The sequence below is a fragment of the Telmatherina bonti genome (genome assembly GCF_933228915.1).
Source record: "Telmatherina bonti genome assembly, chromosome: 15".
Lineage (NCBI taxonomy): Eukaryota > Metazoa > Chordata > Actinopteri > Atheriniformes > Telmatherinidae > Telmatherina > Telmatherina bonti.
Window position 1 is genome coordinate 5,265,686 of NC_136613.1, and position 19,172 is coordinate 5,284,857.

General features: G+C 44.1%; 1 protein-coding gene across 1 annotated transcript in view; it reads right to left on the bottom strand.

Annotated features, from left to right (window-relative positions):
- dgkg (diacylglycerol kinase, gamma) overlaps positions 1-19,172 on the bottom strand; it is a gene marked incomplete at its 3' end in the record, with an annotated part of 148,202 nt that overhangs the window by 90,042 nt on the left and 38,988 nt on the right. The window contains exons 12-17 of the mRNA XM_079254506.1: positions 19,017-19,105; positions 16,819-16,935; positions 13,291-13,389; positions 9,686-9,796; positions 9,521-9,594; positions 6,686-6,760 (exon numbers count right to left, since the gene is read on the bottom strand). Coding sequence (XP_079110632.1) covers positions 6,686-6,760; positions 9,521-9,594; positions 9,686-9,796; positions 13,291-13,389; positions 16,819-16,935; positions 19,017-19,105 — 565 coding nt within the window. The remainder of the gene's footprint in view (positions 1-6,685; positions 6,761-9,520; positions 9,595-9,685; positions 9,797-13,290; positions 13,390-16,818; positions 16,936-19,016; positions 19,106-19,172) is intronic.

Consider the following 19,172-nt stretch of genomic DNA (forward strand, 5'->3'; position numbering starts at 1 on the left):
TCAGGCTGGCATGTTTACATGCATGTGCTTTTATCCTGCACAGGAATAACAGTTACATCACCTGCATGAGGCTGGAAAAACACTCCGTATGCTCCTGACTGGATGAAAACAAGATTTCTTATGTTTTAACGGTTACATAATTACCTTCAGCTAGCTGCAAAAAGAGGAGTAACATCTGCTGGATGCGGCCGAGAAACAGCACAATCAGAAATCTGGATATTCACATGTAGACAGAAAATAATTTACCTAAAAGTGTGATGCTGACCGAAGAGGATTCATTTAGTCTTTTTGCTGTTTTGTTTAGTTTAAACAGGTTTAACTCTGATAGAGAGGGGAAAACTGAGCTGAAGTTGTTCCAAATTTACACAGAGAAAATTTCACATGAATTCATCTGTGACTTTATAAATCAAACTGTTTCCCTGCTTGTCAACACAAATATCTAATCAGCCAATCACACGGCAGCAGGGTAAAGCTTCATGTGGATGTGATGAAGACGACTTGCTGAAGTTCCAGGATGAGGAAGAAAGGAGATTTCAGCTTGTTGGTCTGAGTATTTACTGGGATCTTCACACACAACCATCTCCAGAGCTTCCAGAGAAGGTCTGAAGAAGAGAAAACATCCAGATGTTGATGTCTGGACCAGAATGTACTACTAAAGATGGCAAATCTGGAGAAACGTTGCTGGTCTGATGAGTCTCCAGTTCAGCTCCACATTCACATGGTAGGATCAGAATCTGCTGGAAACATCATGACAACATGGATCCCTCCTGCCGTCAGGATCAACGCTTCAGGCTGCTGCTGCTGCTGCTGGGACGGTGGTGGCGTCGCTTTTTGCTCCATTAATTGCAGAAAATTTAGTGTCATTCCGTTTTTTTCCCGTCTTTATCCAAGTTACTAACCCATCTTCAGGGGAAGGGAACGGAAGTTTCAGGTTGTCAAGCAGACCTAAGAAATGAGCTGAAATGATAATGAAACCTTTAGCTCACAGTCAGCGGTTGTCAGGAACATCTGAAGCCTTCTGAAGCTCATTTCTGAACTCGTTAGAAGCTCTTCCAGTCACAGCAGTTAGCTTCTCATTTTTCATTCCTCATCTTTAAACAGTTTTATCTTTATGACTGCGACCAGGCGGATCTTCAGCCGCCATGTTCCACATGTTCTGCTTGTATCTGCTGCCTGTAGAAGAGTCCAGATTCCTGCTGATCAGCACCAACAGGCGACCAACGCTGACATCCGGCCGTGAGGGACCACCAGCCAATATCTGGATCCGTCAGAGGAGCTGAGGAGAACCGTGACGGGAACAGGGTCCATGCTCCTCCTCAGAGTTTTATCTCTACGCCGTCGATCCTCCCTCCTGTTCGCTTCCTTTCTGCGCCCAGATCAGATTTCCTCAGCTTCCTGTTGCTGATGGAACTGGAAAAGATGCTTCTAAATCCAGTGCATGAGGGGAAGAGAAGGCTTGTGATGTGAGGCCGAGATGTTTCAAGACATTTCTGATCATTTCCTCTGACAAGCTCAGTCCTGTTCCTTCAGTAAAGGTTGGACATCAGGTGGTTTTCTGTCTTTTGGGGGCTGCTTTGACGGTTGACCAGTGCAGGAGGAGGAGCAAACCTCTTGTCTTCTGCTCTCAGACATTCAGGATGGCTGGTTGAGGCCAGAGCTGCTCTGACTCTCTGCATGTGGCCTGTTGCTTTAATGCTGCTGAATATCTGCTCCTCTTCCACTTCCTGCACGTTGCCGTTTTCAGCATCTCATTCATCCTCCATCTGCATACGCTCCACTCAGATGGAGATGTAGATCCTGCTATTTATAGAAAACATTCATGGAGATGTTTTTGTGTCTTGATCAGCCGGTTCCACCAACACAAATTCCACTCTAGTGTTGTTTCACACGGACGCCACTGCAGCACGCTGGGATTATCTGCTGCCAGGATGACGGCCTTGGTTTCTTATCCTGAGTGATGCAATGTTTTCTGAACTTCTTTACCTTGAGTCCAGTTGTCATCCTGCAGATCTACCATCCTGCAGCTTTTAGATGCAACCTTCCCAACACGCCTGCAGCAGCTGAATTCCCTCTTCATTCAGCTCTGCAGAGGCCTGCTGGCGACACATTCAACGCAGTCACATGACCACCACCCGTAGCCATGAGTGGACCATTTCTGGTCCACAAAGTACCTGCTGTACACATCCAGGCCAACAGCTGACATCTGGACCACATGTAGTGCACAGACGACTTGCCATAATCCAAGCCAGGCTGCAGCCGACATCTGGTCCACTTCAGGCCCACATAGCACCATAACAGGGCCGTAAATGAGCTGTAGCAGTGCCATGACAAAGCCGTAACAGTGGTGCAACTAAGTCATAACAGTGCCGTAACTGGGCCGCAACTGAGTCGTAACTGGGCCGTAACAGGGCCGTAACAGTGCCTTAACTGGGCCGTACCAGTGCCGTAACAGTGCCTTAACTGGGCCGTAACTGGGCCGTAACAGTGCCGTAACAGGGCCGTAACAGTGCCGTAACAGGGCCGTAACAGTGCCGTAACAGGGCCGTAACTGGGCCGTAACAGGGCCGTAACAGTGCCGTAACAGGGCCGTAACAGTGCCGTAACAGGGCCGTAACAGTGCCGTAACAGGGCCGTAACTGGGCCGTAACAGTGCCGTAACAGGGCCGTAACAGTGCCGTAACAGTGCCGTAACAGGGCCGTAACAGGGCTGTAACTGGGCCGTAACAGGGCTGTAACTGGGCCGTAACAGGGCTGTAACTGGGCCGTAACAGTGCCGTAACAGGGCCGTAACAGTGCCGTAACAGTGCCGTAACAGTGCCGTAACAGGGCTGTAACTGGGCCGTAACAGTGCCGTAACAGGGCCGTAACAGGGCCGTAACAGGGCTGTAACTGGGCCGTAACAGTGCCGTAACAGGGCTGTAACTGGGCCGTAACAGTGCCGTAACAGGGCCGTAACAGTGCCGTAACAGTGCCGTAACAGGGCCGTAACAGGGCTGTAACTGGGCCGTAACAGGGCTGTAACTGGGCCGTAACAGGGCTGTAACTGGGCCGTAACAGTGCCGTAACAGGGCCGTAACAGTGCCGTAACAGTGCCGTAACAGTGCCGTAACAGGGCTGTAACTGGGCCGTAACAGTGCCGTAACAGGGCCGTAACAGGGCCGTAACAGGGCCGTAACAGGGCTGTAACTGGGCCGTAACAGTGCCGTAACAGGGCTGTAACTGGGCCGTAACAGTGCCGTAACAGGGCCGTAACAGTGCCGTAACTGGTCCGTAACTGGACTGTAACAGTGCCGTAACTGGTCCGTAACTGGACTGTAACAGGGCCGTAACAGGGCCGTAACTGGGCCGTAACTGGGCCGTAACAGTGCTGGAAACATCATGAGAACACGGGTCCATCCTGCCATGAAGATAAATGCTTCAGGCTGCTGCTGGTGGAATAGTATGGGAGATTATCTTGTCCCACTTTGGTCCCCTGAAGAGTCATTTCTGCTTCCTCTATGTATGCCGTAACAGGGCTGTAACTGGGCCGTAACAGTGCCGTAACAGGGCCGTAACAGTGCCGTAACAGTGCCGTAACAGGGCTGTAACTGGGCCGTAACAGTGCCGTAACAGGGCCGTAACAGGGCTGTAACTGGGCCGTAACAGTGCCGTAACAGGGCTGTAACTGGGCCGTAACAGTGCCGTAACTGGTCCGTAACTGGACTGTAACAGTGCCGTAACTGGTCCGTAACTGGACTGTAACAGGGCCGTAACAGGGCCGTAACTGGGCCGTAACTGGGCCGTAACAGTGCTGGAAACATCATGAGAACACGGGTCCATCCTGCCATGAAGATAAATGCTTCAGGCTGCTGCTGGTGGAATAGTATGGGAGATTATCTTGTCCCACTTTGGTCCCCTGAAGAGTCATTTCTGCTTCCTCTATGTATGCCGTAACAGGGCTGTAACTGGGCCGTAACAGTGCCGTAACAGGGCCGTAACAGTGCCGTAACAGTGCCGTAACAGGGCTGTAACTGGGCCGTAACAGTGCCGTAACAGGGCCGTAACAGGGCTGTAACTGGGCCGTAACAGTGCCGTAACAGGGCTGTAACTGGGCCGTAACAGTGCCGTAACTGGGCCGCAACAGTGCCGTAACTGGTCCGTAACTGGACTGTAACAGTGCCGTAACTGGTCCGTAACTGGACTGTAACAGGGCCGTAACAGGGCCGTAACTGGGCCGTAACAGTGCTGGAAACATCATGAGAACACGGGTCCATCCTACCATGAAGATAAATGCTTCAGGCTGCTGCTGGTGGAATAGTATGGGAGATTATCTTGTCCCACTTTGGTCCCCTGAAGAGTCATTTCTGCTTCCTCTATGTATGCAAATAAGTTTCAGTTTCAAAATATGTCAAACGTCCTGCCCCCCAGGGCCAAGACCCCCCCATCTCTAAATCATAGAGACATCCCTGGGTGGTACACTGACTACTCAAAAGTACATCATACTATTGTAGAATTATCATCGTATAAAATTTAGTCTTAAATAAGCTTGACTAAACATACTACATGTTAAAATAATCTCAACTTTTATTAATCTAATTTTACATAAATCTCGCTGCATGTATAGGCGTCCTATTTACTCTCTTTATAATCAGAAGCCTTTACTGTCACTGCATTAATAAAAAACAACATTTGAGATGCTTCTCTTAGAAGTTCTCAAATACATAAAAAACTGCAAAAATAGTTCACTAGTGATCATAAGTTTTGGGACAAGTTCCCATATTATTTAATGGGAAAGCGTCCCAAAACGAATGATCATAGGTGTACAATGTTAAAACCAGAAAAGTAATAATTATTTAAATGCATGGAGAGAATCACGACGTGAACCTCAGTGAAGTGCATGAAGTGCTGACGTGTGTGAGTGTTTAGCACGGTGACGGCCATGGGGAAGAAACTACTTCTGAGTCTGGTTGTGTGTGTTTTGACGGACCAGCGTGTTCCTGAAGGCAGCAGCTGATCGGGGTGTGTGGCAGGTACAGATCAGGTGAAGATAAATCCTATAATCACTGTGAATGAGAGGACTGATATGATGAAACTGCAAAAGCTGGAAGTCAAAAAGGATGAACGTAACAAGGTTTTTTTTTCCCAGTTTCCAGCCTTTTTGTTTGATGGCGCAAGTACCATCACAGCATCCTCCCCTTAGACTCCTGTGCGTCATTGAGTGGCTTCTCATTGAAAGGTTTCTGGAGGGCAGTGGCTCCGCATGTCGTGACTGAGGGTGGGGGGGCAGAGACGCCTTCAAGGTAAAGCATTTACTGCCGAGTGCTGAGTGGAGCGCTTTTCTTCCACCACAAGAGGATTCAACACAACTCGGTACACGCTGTGCTCAGCTCTGACGCATGCATGAGTGTGTGTTTGTGTGTGTGAGGAGGTCAAACACTCTCGTGGTAGTAATGCATTGTTCCCCTTCATTGAGTCAAGCAGGTTAGCCTGACATGGAGAGGAGGTGGTGTCGCAGCGCAGGGCTCCAACTGGACAATCAGTAACTGATAATATTCATCGCTCGACTCCTGACTGGAAACAGCTGCAGTGAAATGTTCCTAACAGGAATAATTCTGAAGTTTTCTCCTCTTTTCTGCTACAAAACCAGAAACGTTTCTGAACCCAAAGTAAAAACCTGGCAAAGATTTTCAGCAACGACTCGTCTGGCAGCCAGACGTGAACCATGTGCACGTGAAACACATTGGCACATTTTTTATGAGATTCAAATGTGAAAACATCGAAAGAACATAAAAACCACACGTAAATCACATGCACTTCACGTGTTTGACACGTTGTTTACATGTTTTTTTAGGCCAAGATCATATAAGGAATGTGAAAACCACATTTAAATCACATTCAGTTTACATGTGTTTCACATGTGGCTTACATGCAATTCACATATGAAGAACATGTGAATCACATGGTTATGTGTTTGACACATGTTTACATGTTTTTCTCATGTCAAGATGTACACATGTAAATCCCATTCAATTTACATATGATTGACACATGTGGTTTACATGTGAAGAACATGTGAATCACATTGTTATCATGTGATTCACATGATTCACATGATTTTCACATGTCAAGAAAATGTAAGGAATGTGAAAACCACATGTAAATCACATGGAGTTTACATGTGTTTGACACATGTGGTTTACATGTGAAGAACATGTGAAGAACATGAAAACCACACGTAATTCGCTTGTTCACATGTGCTTCACATGTGATTCATATGTGAAGCTTATCAAGTGATGGCGTTTGGTTGCAGGAGCTCTAGTGGAGTTTTAAGGTATTTCAAAATACCTCTAAGTTTAAAAGTATTAAATTAATTTAAAAGTATGTCTGAAGCAGGATTTAAGTATTAATTTTTCAATATTAGATTTAATCACATCGGGATCACAAAGCTCATTTCTTTGCTGCTGACCTACTGATCCATTGTCATGCGCTCAGAGGCTGCAACTTTTCTCCATGTCTGTTATAAAAAGAGTTTCCATGGCAACTGAAGGGTTGTCTACCAGCAGGGTGAAACAGCTGATCTCTCCAAAGCCAAATTCTTATTTCATTTCATGTCAGAATCAGTCGGGCTCAGGACTTTCACAGTTCAGTAACTCACAGACAGATCAGAGGGTGGACAACAAAGACTTGCTCTGAAGTAAGGACTTACCCGACCATCGGTCCGCCTTGCTCCAAACTGTACACCTGCCTGGGGTTCAACAGGTACCTGAACTTCCTCAGGACCCTGGAAGAAGATCCAGACAGGGAGGAGAAAACGTCATGGTGACACCAAACAGGCAAATTATGCCAAAAGACTAAATCATCTCATTTATACACTTTTAAAAAAAGTTTTGGGACACTTTTCTATTAAATCTAATTGGAACGTAGGCCTTTGTGGTTTACAGGTTTATTTTTGTAATGATATCAATTTTTCACCGGCTCAAATAATGTCCGGAACGTCAAATCAATCAAATCAAAGATACTTTATTCATCCGGAGGGGAAATTCAAAGTTCAAGCCAGCTCGTCCAAGGTTTGACATACAGAAATGTAAAATTAATGACAAAAGAAGAATACAAAACCAAAATTAAGCTCAGGCCACGCAGCCAGTTCTACTGGCGCCGCCTTATAACAGATAAGAACAGAGATACATTCGGATCATACGGGGGTCAAAGGAAAAAAGGTCATGTAGCGTCTATGAACATCTCTTCTTCCGTTCTCAGGGGGGGTTGCACCGGCCCAAGGCCGTTGGGAAGCCGAATTCAAATATAATTGTTGTTTGGGTTCCAGGAAAACAATTTGCCCTCGGCCTTGAGTCCATAGCAGGTCTCAGGCTGGCAGCTCCAGACAGCCGAATGGGGGGGTCAATTTCCACCGATTCTAGCAGACATCTTCTCTATGTTGTTGTCGATTCTGCGGACCAGCTACGGGACCTCGGCCAAATGACCAGTGTGGGCGAGACTGGCATCCTGCTTACGGTTGAGTCCGGTCAACGCAAGAGTCTGTGCACTGCTAGCTCAGCCCATACTGTTACAGTGAGAAAGTGTTTCAGCTGGAACCAAAAGTTTTAAACAGAACAGAATGGCTTCTGGGGAGAGCTCTCAAGACGAAGCACACATTGCTAACCCAGAGGAACTAATTCCAAAAAGAGGAGCCACATCTGTGGTTTGGAAGTTCTTCTGCTTTAAAAGGTCGGAAAAGTGGTAGCTGGCGGTGGTAACACTAGCAACTTGCTTCACCATCCTAGCTGAAAACACATTTTAGAGAACCAAAAATGTCTTAAGCCAAGATCTGCACCGTCCACATCCACAGCTAGACCTGCAAGTAGCACTCAGACGTCCATTCAAGACACGTCTGCTAAAAAAGCAAGCGCTGGATCAAGATAACATACACAGTCACATTCCACCTTGTGAAGGATATGGTTCCTCTAAAAAAATTTTTAAAAAGACTGTTTCAAGAAAACGGTGAAGACTTTGGATCCCTGGTATGTCCTGCCAGACCACAGATATTTTAGCAACACGGCCATACCCGCCATGTACTTGGGAGGAAAATTACAGACCAAGCTGGCTACCATCCATGATGGTAATCAAGTGCAGTAATTCTTTTCTTAATAGATAATGAGGGTAAGAAAAATCTTGTATGAAAAAGAATACCGTTAAATACCATAAAACCAATATGATTTTTCATAAAACCGTGATATGAAAACTTTGCCATACCGCTCAGCCCCATTGGAACGTGTCCACAAACTTATAACTAGTGTAGTTGCAAATTAAATTCTGATACTACAGAAAAAGCTGCTAGTTAAGATGCAAATGTTCACCATAAATATATGTATATATGTATAAGTACAGCAGAGTTTCACTCTACGCTGATGACATTCTGTTCTATTTTTCAGTTAATCGTGATGTTTTCATCAGGATTTCAAAGCATTTGATTCCATATGTTTTTGAGACTCTTTAGATGAATGATTATTAACATAAATAAATGGCGTTGTTCTCATTTTTTGCTAAAGACGACTCTGTGGAGGTTTACAGGGACACATCCAACACATCTGACCTTCCTGGGTAGTTACGAACAAGAGGGAGTGACGTTTGCATAAATCAGGAAAATCTGCAGCAGTGCTTCACGGGGCTTCACCTGCTCATCAGTACGAACCAGTAAAAAGCTCCTGGGTGAGCTTTTTCTTTTATCCATTATGAGATGCCTCATGGTGACTTGTGTCAGTTGAGACTGAACCAGCTGGGTTCGATTCCTGCCTTCTGGTCTGCTTGGAACACTTATACCCAGGAAAACGAAACTGCATACTTTTTGCACCTACTTTCTTCATGTGTTTAGTACTTTTTTCACTCATGGCAAGTGGTCAGCAGGCTTAAAGGTTTTGTTGGGGGGGGTTTAGCTTGTGAAAAGATCTCAGTGCCTGAATGAGGTTATGATAAATGATTAAAGCGAAGGTAGCTGGGCCAAAAGGAACCCTGGTCTTTTTCAGCATGTTGATATGATGAGTGTTATTAAAAGAACTGCATCTTGGCGTGTTTCCTGTGTGTCTCAGATTCAGATGTTCATTAGACTAATGTGCATGTCATATGTTGCTAATATCCAACAGCAGGTGTGTTGCAGGGTGCCCTTAACAGAGAGGAACAGATTGATGTGAACTTTGATGTAATCTGTGGAAACATTTCTGTAAAAAGGCGTCAAATCAAACGTGATGCAATGAAAAGATTCACGGATAAAAGTAGATTTAAAGCTCCTTGTTTTTGTTTTTTTTTTTAATCACCATGTTTGTCTATTATTAGCAAGCCATTTGCTGTGTAATGCTAGAGTAGGAAGGAGTGTGTTGCCATGGTAACGAGTCAGATGGAGGGAAAGCAGCCGGCTGTGATTGATCAGTGTTGTGAGAAAAGTGGGCAGCCATGAATTTTTAAGTCCTTGGAGATAACAATATTCTTAGCAGGAGGTTCAAACTGGGGGTTGGGGTCGCGAGATGCAGCCTTAGTAGCAGATACTCACCGCTCGCCCTGCCTCCCCCCGCTCTTCGGGTTAACCAGGACCAGAAGTGGGTGAGTTCCTGGGAGAGGGGTGATCTGCAGAGATGGGGGGGGGGTTAGAATCAGACTCAGGTGTTTCAGCTTTTCAGCCTCATTCTGCAACTGACCCTGTGCTGGACCGCTGTACCTGCAGAGCTTGTCCGTCTCCAGGAGAGAACTTGAAGGTCTGACTGGGGTCGTCTGGACTGGTGCTGGGAGGCGACTCGCCATCATCCCGCTTCACCACAGACTGCCGATCCTGTTGCACAAAGACGAGACTGAAAAAAGGTTCTGCAGGTGCACGAGTCTGGTGCTGGGGCAGCAAATAAACGACGATAAGATGAAAAATAGCCATAAAATCTGTGTGTCAGACTGTCAGTCATGTGACCGTGCAGGAAGTTACGATCCGAGGAAAGAACCTGCGATTAAAATCACCGTGAAAAATACGCAGGTGGTAAAACGTCTCACCAGGAGACGTCTGAGGGACGGTTTGGACTGAACAGCTGGTTTAGTCTTCATAGTTATTCATAATTCTTCTCCATATTTATCCATAATACTGCTCCATATTTATCCATAATACTGCTCCATATTTATCCATAATACTGCTTCATATTTATCCAAAATACTGCTTCATATTTATCCACAATACTGCTTCATATTTATCCATGATACTGCCTCATATTTATCCATAATACTGCTTCATATTTATCCATAATACTGCTTCATATTTATCCATAATACTGCTTCATATTTATCCATAATACTGCTTCATATTTATCCAAAATACTGCTTCATATTTATCCACAATACTGCTTCATATTTATCCATGATACTGCCTCATATTTATCCATAATACTGCTTCATATTTATCCATAATACTGCTTCATATTTATCCATAATACTGCTTCATATTTATCCATGATACTGCTTCATATTTATCCATAATACTGCTTCATATTTATCCATGATACTGCTTCATATTTATCCATAATACTGCTTCATATTTATCCATAATACTGCTTCATATTTATCCACAATACTGCTTCATATTTATCCATAATACTGCTTCATATTTATCCATGAAGCTGCTTCATATTTATCCATAATACTGCTTCATATTTATCCATAATACTGCTTCATATTTATCCACAATACTGCTTCATATTTATCCATAATACTGCTTCATATTTATCCATGAAGCTGCTTCATATTTATCCATAATACTGCTTCATATTTATCCATGATACTGCCTCATATTTATCCATAATACTGCTTCATATTTATCCATAATACTGCTTCATATTTATCCATAATACTGCTTCATATTTATCCATGATACTGCCTCATATTTATCCATAATACTGCTTCATATTTATCCATGAAGCTGCTTCATATTTATCCATAATACTGCTTCATATTTATCCATAATACTGCTTCATATTTATCCATAATACGGCTTCATATTTATCCATAATACTGCTTCATATTTATCCATAATACTGCTTCATATTTATCCATGATACTGCCTCATATTTATCCATAATACTGCTTCATATTTATCCATAATACTGCTTCATATTTATCCACAATACTGCTTCATATTTATCCATGAAGCTGCTTCATATTTATCCATAATACTGCTTCATATTTATCCATGAAGCTGCTTCATATTTATCCATAATACTGCTTCATATTTATCCATAATACTGCTTCATATTTATCCATGATACTGCCTCATATTTATCCATAATACTGCTTCATATTTATCCATAATACTGCTTCATATTTATCCATAATACTGCTTCATATTTATCCATAATACTGCTTCATATTTATCCATAATACTGCTTCATATTTATCCATAATACTGCTTCATATTTATCCATGATACTGCCTCATATTTATCCATAATACTGCTTCATATTTATCCATAATACTGCCTCATATTTATCCATAATACTGCTTCATATTTATCCATGATACTGCTTCATATTTATCCATAATACTGCTTCATATTTATCCATAATACTGCTTCATATTTATCCATGATACTGCTTCATATTTATCCATGATACTGCTTCATATTTATCCATGATACTATATATATGCTACATTACAGGGTACTGAGTCCATACATATGAACCAGGTACCCTGTAATAATACAGGATTGGGTCAATGCTCTGCCCTGACAAGGGGGTCGGATCGGGGGTCTGTGATTGGATCAGGCTTCTATGATAGTAGTTTCATGGTGTTTGACATGTTAAAGTGGATATTTACTGTCTAAATGGGATAAAAGTAGAATTAAATCCAGGCAATATGTATCTGCATTAATCCATTGTATTTGTTATGCAAACTCTTATTTGAGGTGAAACATGAGTTTAGGATCCGTTAACGGATCAGGAACAACCTGACATGTGAACTGCAGTAACTGGGGAAACAAAAATAACATCTTTCTAATTTCTAAACCACGAATGTCCCGTAAAAATGCTCCAGAAAATGTCGCCTACAACAGAAAAAACAGAGAAATGATCACTCAAGGTTTAAATTTAACCCAGTTTATAAAGTCTAGTGAGATATTCTTGCTTTAAAGGTCCAGTGTGTAAGCAATACTGACATCTGGTGGTAAACATGGATGTAGCAATGGCTTGGAATACCAAGCGCGTCGGTGAATATACGGTGGCCTTCAGTGGTCAAAATTCTTCCACATAGAAAGACATTTTCATCTCTGAGTGGATCCAGTGAGGACATCTACTTCTGCACTGTGTTCGTATGTGATGTCTTCTTCTATGGTGCTTTTAGGTTGCTCATCGAAAAAGGGGGCTATTTAATAAAAATAGTCAGATTATGAAGCTGTTATGTACTTTACTGAATGCAAATTAATCCTAAAAAGTTGGTAAAAATAAAAAAAGACTAAAGTGAGACATATTTCTGCCAACTCTCCTGCGCTTCATCAGAGATGCAGCATTCAGGCGTCTCAAGAAATCATAAAATATCCAAGTGTTTCCCTCACTAAAGGCAAGGCCGAATTATCCAATGGGCATTATAGGCACAGGCCCACGGACCCACGCCTACTTGGAGCCCATGTGGGGCCCAGGTAGGGCAAACACCAGCAGTTTGGACATGAAACTAAATGCACATAAAAGCCAGACAGTTACACCACAGTGTCTAGTGGATTGCTACTGGTACCATCGGCTGAGAGATGTTAGAAATGTTGTTTCAAAGCGTATCATTCACAATTTTCACAATGTTGTGGTAGGGAAGGGGGCCTTGGGACACTCTGGGCCCAGGGGCCTGTGCACTTTTCATCCGGCCCTGGCTAAAGGGGATCAGAGATGAAGTCTTTTCCTCCTTCACCAGCAGCTCAGAAGCTTCCAGCTCATTTCTTTCAGGCAGAAACTCTCCCCTGATTCATCATCACTTCGCAGCGAATGTGTTGTGAACGGAGTGAAAACGCGCTGGCGATTCGCACTTCTGTTCATCTGCTCAGCCTTTTCATGAAGAGGCGAAGTTTCAGACACTCTGGGCCTGAAATCTGATTCCTTCGCTCGCTCATTTACATCCAAACGTGTCTGTTGCTGTGAAACACACAAGCTCAAACCGATCGGTCAAACACAAGTTCGACCCAGTCAGACACATTCTCTCTGCAGCATCAAACACCACAGAAGAAGAGGGTGTAGACTTGCATCAGTTTGTCCCACTTTGCCCCCCGTTTCCCCCCTGCAGCAGCGGCGCTGCAGACAGAAGCATCCTCACCAGGACGACGGGGCAGATGTACGACGGCAGCAGCGTGTGGTCCCTCAGGGCTCCTCCATCGCACTCTGGCTTCACATTGGATGCACACTTGTTGTGGAGCTGCAGGCGAGATGAGAGGAACAAACATAAGAAGTGTGGGCGCCCTCCATCTGTCAGCGACAGCGCTGAGGTCACTCAGGCTGCGTGTGATGCTGAGCGCTGTCAGATTTCTGTGCAGGATGTTCAGATTTGGCGCCATCTCTGCGGCAGCAGCGCCATCTGGTGGACGAGAGACGCTCCGACACACAGGAGAGCCTTCAGCTTCGAGGTTTGGTTGAAGTTTCACATTTTTATTCTATGATTGGCTTCAGAATTTAAGCATATTGAACACATCAATGGTTCTTAACGCGTTCAGTTCTTGTTTTAGAGAGTTTCTGATTCAGTGTGACGAGTTTTTTTTACAGAGATGTCGATGAAGACGGATGGCCCGTCTCGTCCACGGCATTAAAAAGGTTTAAAATATCTGAAGTTTTTCTGATTAAACAGCCCGTTGCAGGTTAGAAGCCCCCAAAATCAGGACGTAGAAAGGTATAGTTGGAACTGAAGTTGAATAAAATCCATAAAAACACACATTTTAGGTTTTGGAGAAGTTTTCTTAGAATTTTACTTCTGAAAGTAAACAGGAAGTGATGTAGGAAAAGAGAGGCAGTTATGTGCCAAAAAGTCTAAGCTAAACTGTTGCCATGACGATGGTATCGGGTTTACACGGGTTCTGGTTCTTCGGTGGACTTTTAGCTTCAAGTTTTCACAGTCAGCACAGTTTGGCTCTGAGGATTTAAAATCCAATGACTGCAGGAGTTCAGATTTGTCCTTCTGGGCTACTGTAGAAACACACCGCCTCACTCAAAAAGCGAACCTGGATCTAACCTGGTGCATCTGCAGGTTGGTTCCATGATGGTAACTTTTATCTAACATAACGCTAGACGTTCATCTGCACGACTCTGGTGGGGTTTACAGCATCGTGCAGCAGCATCACTGCACGTTACACAAAAAACCCAGATACGTCTGCTTTAGCAGAAACTTCCTCTGTTCAGCAGAACGCATTATAATAATTTAAATGAAAAAAAAAAATATTAAAAAAAAAAAAAAAAAAAAAAAAAAATATATATATATATATATATATATATATATATATATATATATATATATATATATATATATATATAGTAGATTACTGTGACTCTCTATTACTGGGCTGTCTTAAATATGCCCTGAAAAGCCTTCAGCTGATCCAGAATTCTGCAGCCAGAGTCCTGACCAGAACCAGCAGGAGAGATCATATTTCTCCAGTTTTAGCCTCTCTTCATTGGCTGCCTGTTGAATCTAGAATAGAATTTAAAATCCTTCTCCTTACATATAAAGCCCTCCACAACCAGGCACCACTATATATCAAAGACCTCATTGTTCCTTATATACCAAGTAGAGTACTTCGTTCGCAGACTGCAGGCTTACTTGTGGTTCCTAGAGTCTCAAAGAGCCGAGCAGGAGGCAGAGCCTTTGGTTATCAGGCCCCTCTCTTATGGAATAAGCTCCCAGTTAGTGTTAGGGAAGCAGACACCCTCCCCACCTTTAAGACTAGGCGGAAGACTTATCTTTTTGATAAGTCCTATAGCTAGGGATGGTTAGCATCCCTTAGTTATGCTGCTATAGGTTTAGACTGCTGAGGGACATTTCCAGTGTTGCATCATTAACATGTATGTCTCCTGTCTCAGCAGGTCTCCCTGGCCGGGAGTAGCAGTTCCTGTTGTCTGTTGTCTTTCTGTCCTCTTCCCCCCACACAGCAGAGGCAGATGGCTGCCTGTCCTGAGCCGGGTTCTGCTGGAGGTTTCCTTCCTGTTAAAAGGGAGTTTTTTCCTTCCCACTGTTGCCAGTGTGCTTGCTCAGGATGGGAGATTGAGTTGGACTCAACTCAATCTGTTGGTTTCCTTATATAGGCTGTTATGAATTGGCCTTCATTATGTTTTCCCCTCTGTCTGTAAAGCGTCTTGAGATGGCATTGCCGTGATTTGACGCTATATAAATAAAGTTGAATTGAATTGAATATATATATATATATATATGAAAAATAAAAATAAATAAATAATATAAAGAATTTAAATAAATAAGTAATATAAAAAATTTAATAAATATTTTTAATAAAAAATACAAATAAAAAAAATAATAATAAAAAAATCCCAGATGTGCCATGTGATTTTTGTTTTTTATGTGTTCTGCTTGGGTCAGAGTGAGCTAGATGGTTTTCCTGCTTTCCAGAATGTTCCCACGGTTCCCAGGTACAGCTGGAGCTCCAGCTTTCTTCTCTCCTGCTTTCTGTCAGATGCACTGCAGAGGGGACTTCCACAGAATCCACTTTGTTTCTATGTTATTTTGTTAATTTGACATCAAAAGTCTGAAATAAAACAACTTCAAGACGTTTGAGAAGCTTCGGTGGGATTTTATAGAGATGAGAAATAAATGAAGGCAGATTATCCTGATGTTCCTCCGACAGCATTCCCGCCAGAAACTCTGTAACGGTGACAACAGTCTAGAACAAAATCAGGTCCAGTTCTGCAGGTAAAGGTAACGTCAACGGTCTGCCGCATCCGTCACCAATCAGCAGTCAGCAGAACATCCAATCAGCAGTCAGCAGAACATCCAATCAGCAGTCAGCAGAACATCCAATCAGCAGTCAGCAGAACATCCAATCAGCAGTCAGCAGAACATCCAATCAGCAGTCAGCAGAACATCCAATCAGCAGTCAGCAGAACATCCAATCAGCAGTCAGCAGAACATCCAATCAGCAATCAGAGGCAGTTCTATCAGAGGCGACGAGCATACTGGACCTCGTCGAAAACCTGAATGTTTTCAGTTCCATCACAGAAATCCATCAGACTGAAGAACCTGATGATACTGTCGGCATGTGATCCTCAAACTAGGAGTCGCGACCCCCACACAGCTCACGTGATGACTTTAGCGGGTCCTCAGATAATTGTAAATAATATATAACCTACATTTATCAAATTAATTTGAGATTTTTCCTTTAAAATAAACTCGTTATTTCAGAAAAATATGGGAATTTACATCTTCATGTTTTAACTCATAAATGCAGAAACAACAATGTTTTTACTTGTATTAAAAACCTGAATTTGGCGCTGTGAAGCTGCTTTCAGCATGTGAAATGAATCCACCTAAACCACTTTGTCCTCCTTATTTAAGCATGTTTGCTTGTTTTTACGCCTGTCAGACGGAAACTACAGCTCTAAACTCCTCCTGATGGTCAGGTGGTGTTCGCTGGAGCTGTAGAAAGACATATTTTCCACAACTCTGCAACACTAAAATAAATGTGCTCTACAGAGCGGCTCGCAGGAGGTTAAAGAAAATACATTTAACAATAAAGAGAGACGTGTTTGTTTCAGCTCTTCCAGGCTCATCGGATCAGGCTGGACGGAAATGTGAAACATCCTGAACTCTTACCAGAATGAGGGTTTCTTTCTACATCTGGCGACTCACCGTGATCTGACACCAGACGCAGTGCAGACCCGTCAGACCCTGGTAGCACTTGATGCTTCGGTGACAGCGGTCGCACTTGGTGGGAGAGTTTCCCTCCATCCAGACGTGCTGCATCGCCTGAAGAACAGCAGAGATGCAGAGTTTACCTCAGATTCACTGCTTCCAGAGAAAAGGTTTCACCCCGCTGCAGCGGTTTACCTCCACGTCAACGCTAATATCTAATCAGCCAATCAGACGGCAGCAGCGTCTACTCATGATGAAGTTCATTCTGAGCATCAAAACGAGGAGGAAAGGAGAGTTATGGTACCTGTTCCCTAAAAAGTCCGTCACACCAGAACGCTGCCGCTCCAGTCCAGTCCAGGCCAGACCAGGCCAGTAAAGTGGAACACAGAACTCCAGTCCTCAGATCTCGACGCTAGCTTCTACGTCGGTTTACAGAGCCATGACGGTTTAACGTTAGAACTCATTCAGGGTCTACTGCTTCATAAACAACCCGAGTCGGGTCTACTTCCTGGTCCCGGATCAGAACCAAGCCTGCAGGTCTGCAGAGACTCTGCTGCCTTCAGCAGGTTTTCTGCCTTTCATCAGAACTGTTCATTCCTTCCATCTTCACCTGTTTCAGATTTTCTTTGTCTTCATGTCTTTTCTTTTAGAAGTTTTTCTTTTCATCCATCTTCATGCCGCTTATCCGGGGTCGGGTCGCGGGGGCAGCAGCCTAAGCGGGGAAGCCCAGACTTCCCTCTCCCCAGCCACATTTGCCAACTCTGCGGGGGGGGGATCCCGAGGCGTTCCCAGGCCAGCCAAGAGATGTAATCCCTCCAGCGTGTCCTGGGTCTTCCCCGGGGTCTCCTCCCAGAGGGACGTGCCTGGAACACCTCACCAGGGAGGTCCAGGAGGCATCCTGACCAGATGCCCGAGCCACCTCAACTGGTTCCTTTCGATGCGGAGGAGCAGCGGCTCTACTCTGATCTCCTCCTGGATGACCGAGCTCCTCACCCTATCTCTATGGCAGAGCCCGGCCACCCTGCGGAGGAAACCCATTTCAGCTGCCTGTATACGAGATCTCGTTCTTTCGGTCACGACCCACAGCTCATGACCATAGGTGAGGGTAGGAACGTAGATCGACTGGTAAATGGAGAGCTTCGCCTTCTGGCTCAGCTCCTTCTTCACCACGACAGACCGGCGCAGAGTCCGCATTACTGGAGTTTTATTGTCAGTTTTATTGGCCATGATGCCAGAAAGCCCGACAGTCTTTCTGGCATCATGCTCCTGCCCATACAAGTGCCAATGCCGTTTAGTTCTGTGAGAATATCAATATAACCAGATGTTTCATGTCTGGAAAAGCGTAAATAATCAGAGAGGTGTGTGTGTTTTATCCATAGACCGTATATGAAAGATGGATGGAGCCTCCGGCGGTTAAAAGTGAAGCCTATGCGGAAGTGCATAAAACTGCAGTTCCCCCTTCATCCACTAGGGGCGGCAAAACAGAGTGAATCCCCATAGACTCCCATGTTAAAAAGACCAACTTCACAGCAGAAATAAACATGTTTACAGCAGAAATAAACATGTTTACAGCAGGAATAAATATGTTTACAGCCTGGTACAAAAATCCATTTTAGGTTTAATAGGTCAGGTTTACCTTCATGACAACTGTGGGGGGAGTGAATTTTTTCTAACTCGCCCGTTTAAAAATAACTTAATTTCGAAATTCGGCATATTTAGGGGCGTGTCCTTTTGATTGACAGGTACCCGATCTCCTGCTTCAAGGAAGAAGAACGTAGAACAACCGCGGTTTTTAGCAGGTTAACAACGTGACTTAGCTTTAGCCCAGCTTACCTCCATTAGCTGGTTAGCTCCTGTTATCTCCGGGTTAGCTCGGTTAGCTCTTAGCTACAAAAAGCTCGGAGTTCGCTTGATGTCAATCATCCACCATGACGCTCACAGCCCCCCTCTCAGCTCCACCTCTTTGCCCATATTTGTATTTTCTGGGAGAGACGACACGCATGCCCCTGCCAAGATGGTGATGATAGGAACCGCCCACCGAGCTTCAATTCAGCTCTTCAGAAACCTACGGGTGACGTCACGGAGGCTCCGCCCACCTTTTATATACAGTCTATGGTTTTGTCCAAACTGATGTCATCATGTGACCTGAGCCGAACAGAGTCGCCGTGTCTGTCCGGAGATGCATTTGTACTTACGTTGGTGTGTCTGCGGGACTTTGCGTAGGTGCTGATGCAGGCAGCGATGTCTTTGGACACACAGCGCTCGTGCACCGTGTACTTGCATACTGATGGAAACAAGGAGAGACTCAGTTAAAGCAAAGCAGACGGGAGTTCAGGCGACATCTCCAACGT